General features: G+C 43.3%; 1 protein-coding gene across 13 annotated transcripts in view; it reads left to right on the top strand.

The window, feature by feature from the left end:
• Positions 1-17,993, top strand: part of MAPKAP1 (MAPK associated protein 1) — a 246,546-nt gene that overhangs the window by 211,606 nt on the left and 16,947 nt on the right. For 9 of the 13 annotated variants that reach the window (XM_043565341.1, XM_043565342.1, XM_043565340.1 and 6 more), the window contains one exon: positions 6,680-6,817. The exons of the other annotated variants lie outside the window; for them this stretch is intronic. In XM_043565341.1, the coding sequence (XP_043421276.1) occupies positions 6,680-6,817 (138 nt within the window). The remainder of the gene's footprint in view (positions 1-6,679; positions 6,818-17,993) is intronic. 13 annotated transcript variants of the gene reach the window in all.

The raw sequence follows: 17,993 nt of genomic DNA, 5'->3' as shown, positions 1-17,993 counted from the left end.
ATTTTTTTTAAAGTTTTGTTTTAATGTTTATTTACTTTTGAGACGGGGGGGGGGGGGCGGGTGGGGACGGGGCAAGGGCGCAGAGAGAGAGAAGGAGACGCAGAATCTGAAGCAGGCTCCAGGCTCTGAGCTGTCAGCACAGAGCCCAACACAGAGCTCTAACTCACAGACCACGAGATCATGACCTAAGCCAAAGTCAGACACTTAACCGACTGAGCCACCCAGGCACCCCGAGCCCTTATTATGTGCCAGGCATCCTGCTGAGTGTTTTACATGCTTATGCCACCCCATCTTCATGGCATCCTGGGAGCTGGTACTGTTTGTTACCCCCTTTCACAGAGGAGGAAGCTCAGGCTTACCCAGGGAGAAGCACCTTAACCCAGGACAACAATGGGGATGTGCCGGCAAAATCAAGATCTAGAGACCTAGGAGGTGGCTGGGAGGTGCCGGGGGTTCCCCTAGCAAGAGTGGTCCCACTGCTCCAGCTGTGACAACGGTTTTCCTGGTGTCGAATATGGACTCTAGGTTGCAGAGAAGTATGGCCAATGACACTTGGTAATGGGAGGTTATTGCAAGGATGCGTGAGGGCGAGAATGTTGGTCTCCCCAGGCAGACAGTCATTCTGGATCCTGGTTCTTCCAAGGCTGTGATGTAGAGCAGGTCCCAGAGATAATGCCCCCAGACTAGGGCCAAGCAGATCCCTTGTTCACATCCCTCCCAGCTCTCCTTGTGCTCCCTGTCCAGACTTTCAGCACAGGGTCTGTGTCACATCCCTTAGCCCAGTGCCTAACTCCTGATAATGATAGTCATGAGAAATAGTGGTGTAGGTCACAGCGATATATGAAGCCCTATTTCCAAGCACTTTACAAGTCTTATTTAATCCTCACAAAAGCCCAGAAGGTAGATTCTGTTATCATCACCATTTTACAGCACCTTGCCCAAAGTCACATAGTTAGGAATTAAGGAAACTGATATTCAAACTCAGGACTCTCTGACTCTGAAGTCTCTATCCCTAATCTCTCTGCACTACTGCCTTTAAATATAAAATGGGCTCTACTGCCTTCCAGATAGAAGTGAGTAAGCTCTCAGTAAGTTGGTCAACACAAAAGGACCCAGCACAGAGCTGCCCAAAGTAGATCTTCAGTCTGTTAGCAGAAGATGATATACATGCTAATTTCCTTTTGTGGACATCTTTTGGGTAGTTAAAACAGACAAGGGTCTCCTTGTGATAACTCTAAAGCCTTGGACAAATAGTTTCCCCCAGAGAGTTGTATGTACATTAGAGTTGCATTTTTGTTTATTTTGAGCTGTCTTGTTAGGGAAGGATTTATATGCTGGCATTGACTTAGGACAGCAATCAGGCATTGTTTTCCACCTTTGACAGTTGGCGTGATAGTTTGCTTCCAGTGAGGTTTGACTCACTATCTGGAAGCTGTCAGAAGTGGGAGCATGAAAAGGTCATGACGGATGGCTATGGATAAGCGGGTAGGGGGAGAGCTGGTTAAAGGAGACAGTTGGCCTCACTTATTTCTGAGGGAAGGGGCTGACCCTGTCCGCTTTGGGCCAGCCCTCATGCTCTCTTCCTCACCTACCACAGCTGGTCAGGTGAAGCCCTGCCAGGCAGCGTTTTGTGAGAGTGGCCCCAGGGTGGCCATAATGTAGCCACGGGAGCCCTTCCCAGCAGCCCAGCCACGTGGGTGCTTGAGAACTGCTAGATGGAAGTAGGTCTTTCTGTAGGATTTGCCTTCGTGACTATCGGTTACCGGATTCAGCATACTGCCTTCCCCACACCATGAAAGTTGGGAAAGGGTACTGAATTCTGAGTAGAAACCAAGAAAATGTCAGCTCCTAAAATGATGTTTGTTTTTATTTCGGGTGAATTTTTTGTTTTGTAAAAACACAGAAAAGGAAAGGACCTAATCCTACTAGCCAGAATTGACACTGTTCCCGTTGGGAACATATCCTTTTGATCTCTTTTCTATAAATATTTTTCCTGCTCTTTTCACTTAGCTTCAGAAGAATTTTTCCAAGTCCAAGCTTTTCTCATACAGAATTTTTCGTGGTTGTGTTGTAGTCCATTGTAGTTGGATTAACTGTTCCTTTGTTGGCCATTTAAGTTGGAGAAATGGAAACTTCACAAAAGCCAACTTCCCTTGTTTTCATAGACATGTGTTTATAATTTGAAATACTTACACATACTGTGTAAGTGACACTTTAAGGAATGCCTCTGCCTTTCCTTCGGTGACTTTACACAAAAACTTTAGCCAAGGAAATTAAAACCACGCTCATTGGTCATAAAGAAGAATATTGCTAGGATTTCATGCTCCAGTTTGTCATGTCTGAACAAAAATAGGTGTGCATTTATTGGCACATTTGAATGTTTATTTTTTCCTTTGTAAAAATGTAAAAAGGACACTGGGGGAGCTCAGTCAGTGAAGAGTCCGACTCTTGATTTCAGCTCAGGTCATGATCTCATAGTCCATGGGTTCGAGCCCCACATTGGACCCTGTCCTGATGGCGTGGAGCCTGCTTGGGTTTCTCTCCCTCTCTCTCTCTCTCTCCTTCTCTTCCTGTCCATCCCCACTTTAAAAAAAAAAACAAAAACAAAAAAACATTGAAAGAGGGTACTAAAGACTAGCTGAGCAGAATTTCTCATTACATCTGGAACTCAACTGAATGCGTCCATGCAGAGCAGTGGGAAGTGCCATACTTAGGAACAAGATCTCTCTGGGCATGAAATGGCTTTTCCACTTAAAAGCTTCCCAACCTTGGACACGTACCTTCACCTCTCCTAGTGCATGTTATAGAAAATACCAAGCATGGTTTTTTGCACAATAGCATAGTGGCTGAGAGGACAGATTTTGGGACCAAATTTGCTGACTTTCTCCAAATTCTAGCTTTGCCCCATTTTAGCTGTGTGATCTTGGGCAAGTTACTTAACCGCCCTGGGTTTCCATTTTCTCATCTATAAAATAGGGATAAATACAGTAACCAGTTTGATCCGGGCATTGTGAGATTTGAATTCATGCACACAGGATTTTTAACCATGCTAACATATATTTGGTGCCAGGTAATGTTCACCCCTCTTTGCCCCTGGCGTGGACTGTGGTGCCAGCCTCCTAACTGGTCTCCTTTCCAACAGGCTGCCTCCTCCTTCCAGCCAAGAAGGAGACCTTGGACCCCCAAGGCAGGGACAGAAGAGGTCTGTGTTTGCTTCCAGGCTAGATTCTGCAGACTGTCCTCAGCAGTGGGTTCTGGGTCTGCCCAGGAGAATGGGCTCCAAGGCTAACCACCCCAGGGCCTGCCAAACTAGAAGCAGAGGGTTGTCACTTGTCCAGCAAGCACAGATCAGCTCCTGTGGGCTGTGTGCCCTGTGTTAAGAAGCTGAGACTCACACACATCTCAAGTACAGTGAGATTATTTAATGTACAAAAGGATTTTTCCCATCAGGAAAGATCCCCCTACAGGTTCCTTTAAATAGTGACTCCTCCAGGCAGGCGAGTGTTTTACAGATCATTAACTACTTGACTGAAAGCCTGCAGGGCAGAGAAACTTCAGACTAAAGTGTTGGGAGCTCCTGCCAATTACAGATCAATCCAAAATGAATATAAAGTATCTCTGGAACTAGAAGTCAGTGGGAAAATGTGATTTGATTCGGAAAAAATCTGATTTACAGGCAACTTTTTTGGAACACACCAGTTGTTTAAATGGTGTTCCACCTGCCTGCCCATCTTGAACCTAATGCATTCAGTCTCCCACATCTTCATCCCCAAACGCCAGAATTGGGGTTCCCCTCTGCGAACAGTGACTGCACAATAACCCCCAGAAAGGGCGTCATTGGGAAAGTGTTTTTGTGGCCATGCAGAGAGTAGGCAATTGATGCAGAGATACAGCCCGAAATGGATGAACTATACAGTAACAATTTGCAGATAAAAATAATAGAAGTTAAAGTGTACTTTACATGATAAAAGAAAGATGAAAGAGGACGAGAGTCTGTTACATCTGAGATGGTTACAAAAGTCCTGCTTTGTGAAGTAGGCTCTGTTGAAAAGATTGATGCCATGGGGAGTGACCTTGGCTTGGAGCAGGAGCTGGTGATGTATGTATGAGCATCCCTCTGCTAAATGGACCCAGATTTGTAGCACTAATATACATGGGAGCCCAGAACCAAACTCAGTACGGCAATAAATCAACAGCCACTTTGGGTGTCATTTCTGGTTTATATTCCACTATTGTTCTATCACTTTAATTCATGTCACTATCATCTTTTCATCTGGAACAGTTTTATATAATTTTCCAGTGGAGTTACCTGACAAATCCTATCAAATTAACAAGGTACATTAACAATATTGACTGACTACGGCTTCAGGAGTCGCAGGGCCGTAGAACAAAATTTTAAAGCTGTGTCTCTCTGGTGATGATTTCCACCCCCCCCCCCCCCCCCCCGCCTTTCTGGGAAAGGAATGTGGGGCAGGGTTTATTCCACATATGAGATATGCACATTTATTTTGCTCTGCTCAGTTTTGACTGTTATAAATGTCAAAATAAGAAGAAGGAGGAGGAGGGACAAAAAAAAAAACCAAAAAAAAAAAAAAAAAAACAACGCACTTGCTACCAGCAGCCATGGCGTAAGTACTTTTCTTCTCTCAGGGAACTATAGAAATGTCCAGATCTTTAACAATTAATGGCCAGATTGGAGGGAAGAGTGTAACTGGGTAGTCGTAATCTATTTTAAGTGAAATGTAATGAAATTGGTCTCCTGATACATTCTCACCCTCCTGAAATCATCTAGACCTGAACGGCTGGAGTCCATTGGACTTATGACATTATGCCTGATTAAAATATGGTATTCCTGAAATATGTCTAATGACAAATTCCAGCGTTCAATTAATAAAAATATACCAGTTCATCTTTTCCAAAGACCACACAGTAATGACCAGGGTTAAGCAACTGTGCCGCATCGTCTCCTGTGAAGACCGCAGACGAGACCGGTGTTGTCTGTATGGTCTCCTGCCTTTGTCTGACCGCTCTTTGGGATTTCTTTAGTCAGAAAATAAAATAGAAATGGAGTGTGTGGCAGACCTCATCACTAGAACTGTTTTTTATATATATATATATATATAAATTTTTTTTGTTGTTCGTTTGCTTAATTTTAAATTTGCTCACAGACTATGGTCATTGTGTTTTGGGGGGTTTTTTGTTTGTTTGTTTTTTAATTGAGCTGTTTCTTTTATCTGCTTTTCCTTTTAGCCTACTAAGTTTTCTCAACGCCGTACTGAAAAATTTCTGAGGTGGTCCATGGAACAAAATGTGTTAATTCTGATTGTCTTTTTTGTTACAGTATGTACGTTTGATGGCTTTCATTATCTCTTATATCTTTGATTTTGCTTTTTTTCCACTTTGCCCCTGACCTTTAAACCATGGCCTGAAATATTAGTTACTTTCAAGATTCTATCTGGGGCCCACTCTGGAAGGCATATTGAAGGTTTTTGTCTCACTTCATGAACAGATTCCTCAATTTTCAGCAAAAGAGGAAAAAGAGAGCATCTAGTCTAGATCGTGTGTGTCGGGCCGAGCATACGCTGCTCAGTGACCCTGGGAGAGCGATTGCTGTGCGTGGCCACAGTTATCCCAGGACACCTTTCATCCCAGGCATCACCTTTGTTCTCCCAACACCTTTGCTCCCAGTGACTGTACAGTATGTTATGTCTTTCACAGCTCTGAAAATGAAGCCCACGGTGCCAGTATTTAACCTGCTGCATTCCTGTTATAAAGTCTTTGTTGCATAAATCTCACACCCAGTGCTGTTTCTCCCTACGCTGGAGAAGCAGTGACCTCCGCAGACTGAAGCAAAGCTCCAAGACTTGAACTTGGAAGGTTTTATCTAAAGGACCTTTGATCCTCCTGTGACTTCTCTCAATCAATATAGCTTGGATAATTATTTAGTGTCAGAGAAGGGCAAAGATAGATTTTTCCTATTTTTAGTGTATTAAAAAAAAAAAAAAGACCACTGATCAAAATGTTTTTCTTGGGGCGCCTGGGTGGCGCAGTCGGTTAAGCGTCCGACTTCAGCCAGGTCACGATCTCGCGGCCCGTGAGTTCGAGCCCCGCGTCAGGCTCTGGGCTGATGGCTCAGAGCCTGGAGCCTGTTTCCGATTCTGTGTCTCCCTCTCTCTCTGCCCCTCCCCCGTTCATGCTCTGTCTCTCTCTGTCCCAAAAATAAAAATAAATGTTGAAAAAAAAAATGTTTTTCTTAACGAACTTTATGTTATGGTTTATTTCATTACCATACGGAGGTATAATGTAGGGTTAACTATGCAGGTGAACCCTGTGTTGTATCTGTGGTGCATCTAGGGTGGCATGTTTTTTTAACCTTTCTGTATGCTTCTTGGTGGTTTCTCCCCTCAAGTCACCCACGCGGGAAACCAGGCTGTGCATCTTCTGTATGCCCTTTGGAGTCTCCTTATGGCTGTCTTAAGCCAGTGGCATTCCCCAAAGCCCTAAGGAAGAGCTCTTGTTCATCTAATTTAAAATATACAAAACAGGTCAAATGATTACACTGAAATCACTTACACCTTCCACTTTTTGTGGCTTCTTTTTTGTCCTTCCCCCACCCTCTCCCCCCTCCCACCCCACCCCTCCACCCACCCCCCCAACCCCCCCACCCCCGGCCTTACAGGTATCTCTGGAGACAAAGTAGAGATAGACCCTGTTACGAATCAGAAAGCCAGCACTAAGTTTTGGATTAAGCAGAAACCCATCTCAATCGATTCTGACCTGCTCTGTGCCTGTGACCTTGCTGAAGAAAAAAGCCCCAGTGAGTAGTCCCTTTTATTTATGTCTCCTTTCTCTCTTCCCCCTCTTCCCCTCTGTGTGCTGGGTGCCGGGAGAATATATTGCCACCGTGTCCTTTTTTCCTTGGGTCTGTTTAATTCATTACCAGAAATTTCTTTTAATCAGACAGGATTGTATTATGGTGCCCAGAGCCTGACATGGGCCCCCATCCTGTTCTGTCTTGATGGCAGCAGAGAACCTCACAGCCCTGGCTCCTGACCTCCAGAGCCCCGCCCTGGGGACTAGGGGCCTGGGGGCAGGTTCCTGCTGAGAATTGGACTCCCCAGAGCCCTCATTTCACTTTGTGCTCCCTTCCTCTTCCCATTTGGGGGACTTGGGCAGTCGGACCTGGACCTGCCTTCCTTCCAGATCGAGGGAGGCTGGGAGATTTCCTGTGGCAGCCTAAGACTAGATTTAGATATCCATCAAGCCGGAAGTGTCAACAGCCTCCAGATTATTGGCAGCTGCATGACCTACCGGCTCGTAATTAAACTCCTGCCTGGTCCTGCAGAAGAGATCACTGCTGGGCTGGCACTCCTCTGCTTAAATTATCAAAGTAGATACAGTCTGGTTGTATATTTTGGCATATTATATTTTTGCAGTTAAGTAATTGAGTGTAGCATTTAGATTAATCATTTTTAAGACTTCAGTCCCATCGAGAGGCAGAAAGGACACAGATCACGCTGAAATTCCTCCATGGAAGAAAAAAGTTTAAACTAGACAAGAATTTGTTAGCTGCCTGGGAAAGGCTACAAGACAGTTATTGTCAGAGCCTGGTACGTATCGGCATCACCTGTAGAGCCTGTTTAAAATGCAGTTATCCAAGGGCCCATCCCCAGTGGGTTCTGATTCAGTAACTTTGGAGAATGACATGATTTTTGTTAATCCCTTTACTCCAGTGCCTGCTGAATTGGGGAACAAGTGTTGTAAGGAATGACATACTCAAAAGGAACAATAAGAAATGTAAAGGCCAGCAAGTGTTTATCATATGGTTCAAGTTTTTGAGACAATACTGACTACACTGGGACCTAAAAAGCAAAAAAAAACCCGAGGGAGGCGTACAGACAGGGCACCTGCCACACTGCCTGCTTTATGGGTGGGGGTTTTTGGTCAGACCCAGCTATGCTGGGCTACGCAATCTCCTCCTTTCAACCTGTGAGGCTCCAGCTGGGCAAGAAGGGAGAACCTAGTGGTACCGAGGGAAAGGAGGCAGGCCGGGCCCACCCACCCCCCCGCTTCCCCCCAGCTTCCCCCAGCTTCCTGCCATTCCTGTCATCCCAGTGAGGAGATCCTGCAAGATGGCTGCCAGAAGGGGCTGGTGAGAAAATTGCTTGCTGCTCTGGGGCCCTTGCCTCTGCCTTTAGATAAACATCTTCCTAATCCCTCTCACTGCAGCTTATCAGCCAATAAAGATGTCATTGTTCTAGCATCTTTCTTCCCAAGAACTCAGGATGCTTTGAAAAGTAACATTTTATAAATTCTCCGTGTCTCTGAAAAATGAAAGGCAATCACATGTTGCATAGAGGGATAAGCTGGAGTAGAAAGGTTAGGGAAAGAACTAGAAACGGGATTCAGATGTCCCTTAACACTCATACCAAGACACTCACTTGCCAAGGAGTGTGCTTCGGGCACCGAAAGGTGAAGGGTGTAGCACAGCCAGTGTGAGAGGGAAGGAAGAAAGAATGCACAGACGGCACCTCCCGGTTGCCTCTGGCCATCAGTCAGTCAGGAAGTGATTAGCACACGTCTGTGACAGTGACCACAAGTTCCAGGCCTGGGGGATGCAGAGCAGACGTGGGGCCCACCTTTGCAATATTGACAATCCTGCAAGAGAGTCTTTTGTCGTGTTTGCAGACCTACTGGATGGCTCTGTGTAAAAACCGCACATGTGGGTCGTAAAGAGGTTTCCTTCTCTCTCACTCTGGCTCCTGAGGTCTAAAAATTGTGACACTTGCCTGAACAAAGGAGCGCACTGGCCCAGTCAAACACTTCCTATGTCCCTGTGCCCTGTGAGTGCTTTCCAAACCATGTTCCTCAGAGGTCTGGGGATGGGGGAGGGGGCAGGTTTGGGCATAAGGACTCCCCTTCAACCAGTAGAGCTCTACTATTTTCTCTTTGGGGATTCTGCATTTAAAGTCTGTCGGGGGTGGCTCAGTCGGTTAAGCGTCTGACTCTTGATCTCAGCTCAGGTCTTGATCTCAGGGTTGTGAATTCAAGCTCCGTGTTGGGCTCTGCACTAGGTGTGAAATCTACTTTAAAAAAAAAAAAAAGTCAACCGATAAAAAGGATTTTGCTACTTAAAAAAAATTTTTTTGAAAGTTACAGGCTCACCAAGTAAAATCCAGATTCCTCAGCATAGCCCTTAAAGACATTGACCACTTGAGGTTCATGGCCCATAATTTCCCATCCTGAACTTGAGCTGCAGTCAACCGTGAACTGCTCGCACACGAACACACCTCGAATTCTGTGCTTCTGCTGTTCCCATCACCTGGAATACGCCTCCACCCTGATTCTCCCTCTAACTGACAGGCACCTCTGCTTCCTCAGGCCTGGCTCATTCATCTTTCTAGGGTCAGGCTCTCTCCACGACTTTGTCTCCAGGAGCTTGCACACGCCTGTGGTACAGTAGCTCTCACGCTGTGCTATATGTATCGACTTCAAGTCTGTCCCTCTCTCCCACCCCCATCTCCTTGCTGAACTAATTGACCCAGGAACTGCTTTCTGTGCAGCACAGTGCCCACAGAGTGGTCCTCAATGAATGTTTGCTATCTTCAAATTGAACTTAATGTGGCCAGAATTTAGAAACCAAAAGTTACTCAGCATAATTTATGTTGTAAAGTGCCCAAACAAAGGTGTATTAACTGAATCAGCTTGATGCTGTGTTATTTTTTTTTTTTTTATGATTTCCAGTATCTTCATCAAATTAATTCAGTGACTTAATCTAAAAAGTTCATCTTCAAGACCATCATCAGACCACAGAATTAATCTATGGGGCTGTTTCTTCCTCTTCTTTTTTTAAAGGATTAATGGTAACCCTTTTTATCTTTTGTGTCTGTTGAACCTTAGAAAAAAGTTATTTTAACAGCACTCAAGAAATGAAAGTCACTATATTTCCCAAGTTTAGCCTGTGATTTTTATCAGCATAGTGATATATGTTTGTAGCTGAGTTTACATCAAAAATTATTCTGGGGGCCTTCTTGAATGAATTATGGCAAAGAGAGAGAGTCTAGAAGTAGATAAGGTTTTTGATTTCTGCAATATATTTCCTTTTTCATGTTTTTATCTCTCGTAACACAAGCGTCCTGCCGAAGACTGGAACGTGTGACCAACTGGAATAATGTAGTTGTGAAAACAGCAGACGTGTTATTAAACAGCCTTCTTTACAAAAAGGCAGTAAGTGTTGGAAGGATAATGAAGTTGTCCTGGTCTGTCTTGAGACATGTTTGTCAGAATTCTGAGCAGAAAAGAAATGGTTTTTAAAACCTTCGAATATGGCCAGTTTGCAGTGTTTATTGAGAAAGCCTCTGTCAAACCATTAATTTGGTCGTCATAAGGAACGCAGCTCAAGTTTAACTGACACCATATCCAAAAAGTATGTGAATAGAGGACTTGGCAAAGGGACTGAGCAACGGAGCGCCCGCAGTGAGACCCGTAATTACACATACCGTGGGTCAGAAAGACCCGGACTCTGCAGCCGTGCTCCATAAATAGCAGTTCTGTGGCTCTCTTTCCTTCTCCTAACTTCTCCGTCTTAGGCTGTGTTCTCAGAGGGAAGATTTATTGCTCTGTCCCTGTGAGTGTTTAAGGATCTGGAACTTAATGACTAAATAGATACATGCCTTAGAAGAAATTTGTACGTATAAATATAGACTCTCACCAGTTAGTTGAGAAAATCTGTGTATCAAAAGCCCAGAGAAATTGAGAATAAATTCTGCCTTTCCAGGTTGGGAGGGGGGAAGAAAGGCTGCATGCTGTCATTATTATTGCAATCAGTGACTTCTTAGTCTGGTTTTGCCACTCCTTAGGATACCTTTTGCTGTTTTGAAGGATGTCACAAACCTCTAAAAGATGAATTAATTGTAATTCATCGTAAGTGAACAGATATGTATATGGCACATAGGAGGGGAGAATGTCTCCGTATCAGAAACTACCATGGCTAAATTATCTCAGAGAAATAATTCTCCGTCCTTCTACAGGTCCAAACCTAGGCTTTAGATGCAGTGGGCTCTCTTTTTAAGTGTCAGCCTCAAACTCCCAACGCTGAAACAAAAGCAAGGCACCTTTTTTTTTTTAAACTAGCGCCCTTCAGAGACTCTCAGGCTGGATTTAAATGAGGTACCAGCCTCCACCGTGCCAGGTCTGCGTTTATCATGAGAAGCTTGTGCAGGTTTCCAGGCTTCAAAGGAAGCAGCCTATCATTAAGAAATCAGATTTAAACCTTAATAAAGTAGCTGTCGTCTTTATAGCTGAAAAGAGCGCTGTATCTCAATTAAGTATAGATAATAGAAAATCTTAAGGAAGCAACATAATAGAGGTAACCTGATTATGTTCTCTTGCAATAGTATAATTTAAAGGAAATCTGATTCTGTTGATGCTGGTGGGGGATTGCTTATTTGGCTTTTTTTCTTGCTGTTTTTTGTTTTTGTTTTGTTTTGTTCGTCCAAAACAGTGTGTGGATACAGGATAGGAACTCTTTGGAATCATGAGTTAACCACAAGTGCGAGAGACTGTCAAGCCCTCGTGAATAGAACCTGCTGGATGTTTGAGATGAGACTCAGTTAAGGTTATGAGTTAAATTAGCTGGGCTTATTGGTGACCTCCCGCTTAAATGAATCTTTCTTTTCATAAGTACTTGACAAGATCTGTAAAGTAGTGTATTTCATTTACTAATTAAATTAAAGCTACTGAATAATGATTTGTCCACATTGATTTAGCTTAAATAGAAAAGATCAGCATTGTTGTGATCTTCAGCCACCTTAATGACCAGGCCAGTTAGACACAAAGGCCTCTCGTGTTTTATAGGTCCGAAGTACGTAGGTAAGCCCAGGCTGTAATTGAATTGCCTGCACCGCACCCTGCAGTTGCAGATTCCCTTTGCCTTCTCGTTCCATTGTTACACTGGGGCTTAAGAGAATGTTAACGCGGTAATAGGCACAGGGCCTTCCCCATTATACGTCTTGCTATCGAGCGGTTCTGCATGACTAGTTAAAGAAGATGGCAAGAAGATTAATGAAAGCAAGGCTAATACAGAAGGGGGTACTTTTGCAAGACTTCTACCGAGGAGATATTAGAGCTGAACCAGAGCTTGGCTTTTTTCTTTATCCTGTGACCTTTGAACCTGCCTTACTGTTGAGAGCTGCCAGGGAAGTCGACATTTTGATTGATGTTGGTACACGAGTCAGTCTTTCCCATTGAATTCCACATCTGCACGAAAACAGCTTTTCCAGCAGAATTCATACTGGCCAGAAGTGATAGCCAAATTGATGGCTGAAATGCTTTTATGTAGTTTTCATTTAAACCTAAAGGTATTTGATGGTTTAATTCAGTATCCAGTTTTCATAGATTATAAGCATTTGCTTATATGTCCTTAATGGGTTCATCAACTCATAGTGAAACACCAGTATTAAGACTGTTCAGAGGTTTGCAAACAGAGCTCCAAGCAGGCTTTATGGAGGAGTAAAAGCAGTCATCAAACAAACCTTCACCATCCTTAAAAAAGAAAAATCAGTCTGAGGGCCCAGGGTTTTGCACATAAAGTAAAGCATCTCACTGTTTCTGGAAAGCTACAGATGGGGAAGTCTGAAATCTCTCGGTATCCCACCTCAGCCCCAGCTCAGAGGCTCTCCTGATCCACCCAAAGGCTGAGTTCCCTGACCTTGCCCTTGGGACACTAGCATTCCTTCGGAAAGGGATTGTTCTGGTCTGCTTGTAAGACGGCCCCGCACAGATACAAACGTCTTCATGTGTCCCCACTAATTCTGTGACCTTACTTGTGGAGCTGCAGGCCTTTAATGTGTGTGTGTGTGTGTATCTTTGAATGTGCTTGTGTGTGCATCCCCCACCCCCTGTCCCAACAAAGGAGAGAGAACAGGGAGAGTGACAGAAGGATTCGGGTTTTGTTACTAAAATCCACTTGGGTACACCCCAATCCATATGTTGAATCCTCTGATCCGCTGATTTCTTTTCTTCCTATTTGACAGGGGTAGTCATGCTAGCAGAGAACAAGCATGCACATGCACGCATGCACACATGCGTGCGCACACGCACGCACACACTGATGTGACGGGCATTCCAGTTCCTATGGCAGGAGATACCCAAGGATTTTGTCATTCTTTAGTTGCTCATGAGAATGAAAGAGAAGTGAGGAGGACGTTAGCCACCCCTGGATGAAAGAGCTGCAGCCCCTGGATGAGTGGGTGGATGGCCTTGACCGCACCGCGTGCTGTAGGCCCCAGTAAGTAAGGCACTGGCCTTTATACTCACACGGACCTGTAGCCCAGGAAGGCCACAGGCTGTCCTGAGGCTCTGTTGATTCCCAGGAGGCCCGGGCATTCCAGACATCAGGTGGATGGGCCATGTAGTGTTTTTACTCTCTGACGAGGGCTTATTTCATAAGTTCCAGATCAAATACGGTAAGTACTGCTAGATTACAGAACACAATGGACTCTAACATAGTAAATGCCCCAGTTATTGAATTGCCTTTTCATAAGAGTACTCTGGAGCACAATCAGGAGCAGGCAGTGCCTCATCCTTTTAACAGATATGTTTCCTAGCCCTATTAAAAGGGGTCTTCATCTATCCTGTCAAAGGGAGTCTGCTGGGGTTTTTTAGTTTAATTACACTATCCAATTAAAACTCCTTGCTGCATTTGGATGCGCCTCTCCTTGGGCCTGAGTGGATATGACATTTACAAGGCTCGCCTTTCAAGCAGACAATAGTGTGATTGATGAGGTGCACGTTCAGTGGAGGAGGCGAGTGCCTGTGGAAGTGCTGCTTAGTGCATTTTGATTTATTTATCATCTCCTTCCAAAACAAGGAAGCTGCTGGGGAGATGGGTTTAGGCAACCAGGGGGACCACCTCCATTTTCCAAGTGTGTGGGAGGGAAGGACCCGAGGTGTGCCAGAGAATAAAGGTGGGGGAAAACTCTTAAGTGTGGGGCCAGCGTGCATCATCTACTGCCAGGCTGTATTCTTAGTTCTCTGACCCAGTTTGGTTTCCAGTAACCTCAAGCTGTGATCTGCTTTTAAATAGGCCATCACTATACTTCAGGGAACGGTTCTCTGGGGCTGGATAACATTGGCCAGGCCCCTGAGAACTCAGCCAGTGGGAACCAACCCAGCGTGTGTGCCATTGACCTGGTCATTAACTGACACCTGATGTTTGCACTTAAGCGTGCCTGTGTATGCTCCCATCTGCATCGTTTAGAGATCCAGCAGCCGCTGTCCAGGGGCTAACGTCAGTGCTCAATGACTGTCTAACTCCGTCTGGCACCTTAAGCATTTAAAAGTTGCTTCTAGAATTTGGAATCAGCCAAGAGCAAGTGTGGCCATTCAACAAAGAGATATGGAAGCATAACGGAGAACTTCTCAAGGTTGTAGTGAAAAGGCAAACCCAACGTCTTGTTCTTAACCTACTATTGCAGTTTGCCCTCAGCATATGATAGATGGGACCAGTGTGCTTGTCTCTGTAGTTCCGGGAAAAGAGGTGCTTTGGTACAGTGTGTGGTCTCTGGAAGGTCAACGCTCTATGAATTTAGGAGGCAGGAGATTCTGCTCTGAGCCCCAGACAGGTGATAAGAACAACACATCTCCCATATTCATTATCGTGTACCACAGTTGCTCATAGGAGCTATTGGGGCGTGTTTGCTAACTACATAATGTGTAAGATTGTGTTTCTGAGGAAAATTGGCTGGTGCTGAGATATCCAGTGGGTTTTCATTATCTTCTTTGTAAACTTACTTCGTTTTTTCCCTAGGACTTATTGATGAACAAAGAATATGTTTGTGTCAATTGGAATATTGATATTTGTTAGAGTAGAAAACAGTGTGGGGTATCAACTTTTTTCCCTCCCGGGAAAAGCCTTCCTTTTGCTATTAAGTTTTTGCTTAATTGTTGACTTGGGTGTTATGGACCCGTAAGAACAAAACAGGTATAATAGGAAATTTGCATACACTTACATTTTCCACTTTCCCATATTTTGATTACCATTTCTTCAGGTTTTTTCTTTCTTGATTTTTAACATCAGAAGAGTTCCTAATTGAGAAGAGGGTAAGGGTAGAGACTGTTCCCTACTGAAAAACTATGTGAAAGATTTCTCAGCTGGATAAATGATAGAAAAAATCTGTTTCCCTTGCCTCCTGCCAAGCTCCAAATTGTGTTTCATAATAAATAAATGGGGTGCTTAGATTTTAAGTTATTCTCATAGACATGGAAAAAGTAAGCCATTCTTTCATTAAAATCAAAGTATGTATGGCATACAAGATTCCCATAGGCAACTTCCAGGATAGGGTGACTGCTACCAGATTAGCCTTTCTATCATAAATGACTGGAAAACTGTACAAAATATAAGAAACTGTTTTCAGACACTGGAAAACAGGCAGTACAGGACTATGAGCCCTGGGAGAAGGGAAACAAATGAGGTGAGACTTACTATCACGTCAGCTTTCTTCAGGGTTTCCCAAGGAGAGTATAACAGGCTCACCACGCTTGGAGACAGAAATCAGAGTTGGAGGAGGCTGAAATTTACAATAAATTAAATGTGGAGAGGAGGAAGGTACATTGAGAAAAAGATCCAGAAAGACACCTTGGAATCTTTTGTTGTATATGAAGCTGTGCGTGCCTGTGGTGCGACCTCACAAGCCTGGTGAAGCACGACCACTGGGCGTTATCATCTGGAGTTCTGACCAACGAGAGGGGAGCTTCCAGGACTTGTAGCTTACAGGACTTGTAGCAGTGACTCCAGAAAGACCATGGCTTAGGAGTAAGGCTAAACTACTCCTAGATTAAAGACTGCTCTAATCCTTGCCTAATAAAGCTTTTTTTTTTTACTTTTTATTTTAATTTTATTAAGTTAACACAGTGTTATATTAGTTTCACGTGTACAATATTTAGTGATTGCCCAATAAAGCTTTAAAGGGAGTCCTAAAAGGATGAAAATGATCCACAAGTAAATTAACTAGCTGCTAGAATAAAATCCGGTATTCTCTAAAGGATGATGACAGAATGCAAAAAACCCACAATGTAATGTTTATAGTGTCCAGCATTCAATAAAAAATTACTAGATATGCAAAGAAGCAGGAAAATGTGTCCTGTAACCAGGAGAAAAGTCAATCAATAGAAACAGCAAGAAGTGGCAGGGATCACAGAACTAGCAAGCGAGCACTTTAAAATAGAGTACTTTAAAACAGCTATTAGAAATGTGTTTAAAGATCTAAAGAAAAACAACTCAAAAAGAAATGTAAACTACTTAAAAAGAACCTAATGAAAATTCTAGAGCTGAGAAATACAATACCTGAATCAACACTGATGCAATTAGATTAGGAAATTTGCTTAAAAGGTCCGTGTGTTAGTTGTCTATTGCCGTATAACAAATTGCCCGAAAACTTGGTGGCTTAAAACAACAAGAACATGTATTACCTCGCAGGGTTGTGGTCAGGAATCCGGCACAGCTTAGCTGAGTCCTATTGCTAAGAGTCTCTCACAAGGTTGTAGTCAAGGTGTCAACCAGGGCCACAATCCTCTTAAGATTCAGTTGGGGCAGGATCTGCATCCAAGCTCACTGAGTAGTTGCTGGCAGAGTTCATTTCTTTGTGAACACCTTCAGTTCCTTGCCACACGGTACTCTCCATAGAGGAGCTCACAAGATGGCAGCTGGCTTCATCAAAATAACTAAGAATACAAGAGTACTACTAGCAAGGAAGAAGTCACAATCATTTACAACCTAATCTTAGAAGTGGCTTAACAATACACTTTTGCTTAAAAAAAAAAAAAAAAAAAAAAAGGAAATACACTTCTGTTGTATCTTACTCATCAGAAGTAAGTCACACAGTCTAGCCCGCACACAAGACAAGGAGATGACACGATATGAAATGCAGGAGACAGGATCATTGGGGGCCATTTCAGAATCTGCCTCCCACAATCAGTAAACTTTAAGACAGGACAATAAAACTATTCAGCCTAGAACACGAAGACAAAAAATTGACGAGAAGAACAAACTATGAGATAATATCAAGTGTTCCAACATACAGGTAATTTAGGTCTCGGGGATGAAAGGCAAAACTATTCCAGATTTGATTTAAAATATCATCCACCAATCTTGGAAGACCAGTGAAGGCCACACAGGATAAATACAGAGAAAACTGCATCAAGGCACATCATAATCCCATTGCTGAAAACCAGTGATAAAGAGAAAAATTTTAAGAGCAGCCAGAGAAACCAAGAATGATTGCTGACTTCTCATCAGAACTAATGCAATTCAGAAGACAATGGAGTGACATCTTTTAAAGTGCTAAAAGAAAACCTGTCAATCTAGAATTTTATCTATATTCAGTGAAAGGATCCTTCAGAAATAAAGGTGAAATAAAGACATTTTCAGACACTCAAAAGATGAAGGAATGTGTTGCTGTTAAGCCTTTCCTGCAAGAAAGGTTAAGGCTGGAGTGGGGGAAAATGCCAGATAAAAACTCAGATCTACACAAGTTGCCCTCAGAATGTCATTATTAGCAACTGCATGGAATGAGCCAAGAAAAAGGAAATAAACAAGAGAGACCTGTTTGAGCAGGGATTGGCAAACTATGGCCCAAAGGTAAATCCAGCCTACCACTTGTGAGCTAAGCATGGTTTTACAGGTGAACATTTGCAATTGATTTGATGATAGGGAATACTGACTTAGAATTTCCATTTAAGGAAAGTTATTCACCACCCTCAAAAAGTTCTGTCCTTCTCTTTGGTAGACTGTATTACATCCCCCCAAAATTTGATTTGATCATTATATTTGATCATTATATTTCACATTTTGACAATAAAAAATTTGGAAATTTTTTTCCTCATTAAGTATCTACAGAATATCCTTAATTTTGCCTCTTGGCCTGAAAAACCTCAAATATTTACCATTTCCTTTTCAGGTAAAGTTTGCTGGTCTTAGAGAATGGAAGTAAAAA

Source organism: Prionailurus bengalensis, chromosome D4 (assembly GCF_016509475.1).
Source record: "Prionailurus bengalensis isolate Pbe53 chromosome D4, Fcat_Pben_1.1_paternal_pri, whole genome shotgun sequence".
NCBI lineage: Eukaryota > Metazoa > Chordata > Mammalia > Carnivora > Felidae > Prionailurus > Prionailurus bengalensis.
This window is presented reverse-complemented; position numbering and strand designations above follow the sequence as displayed.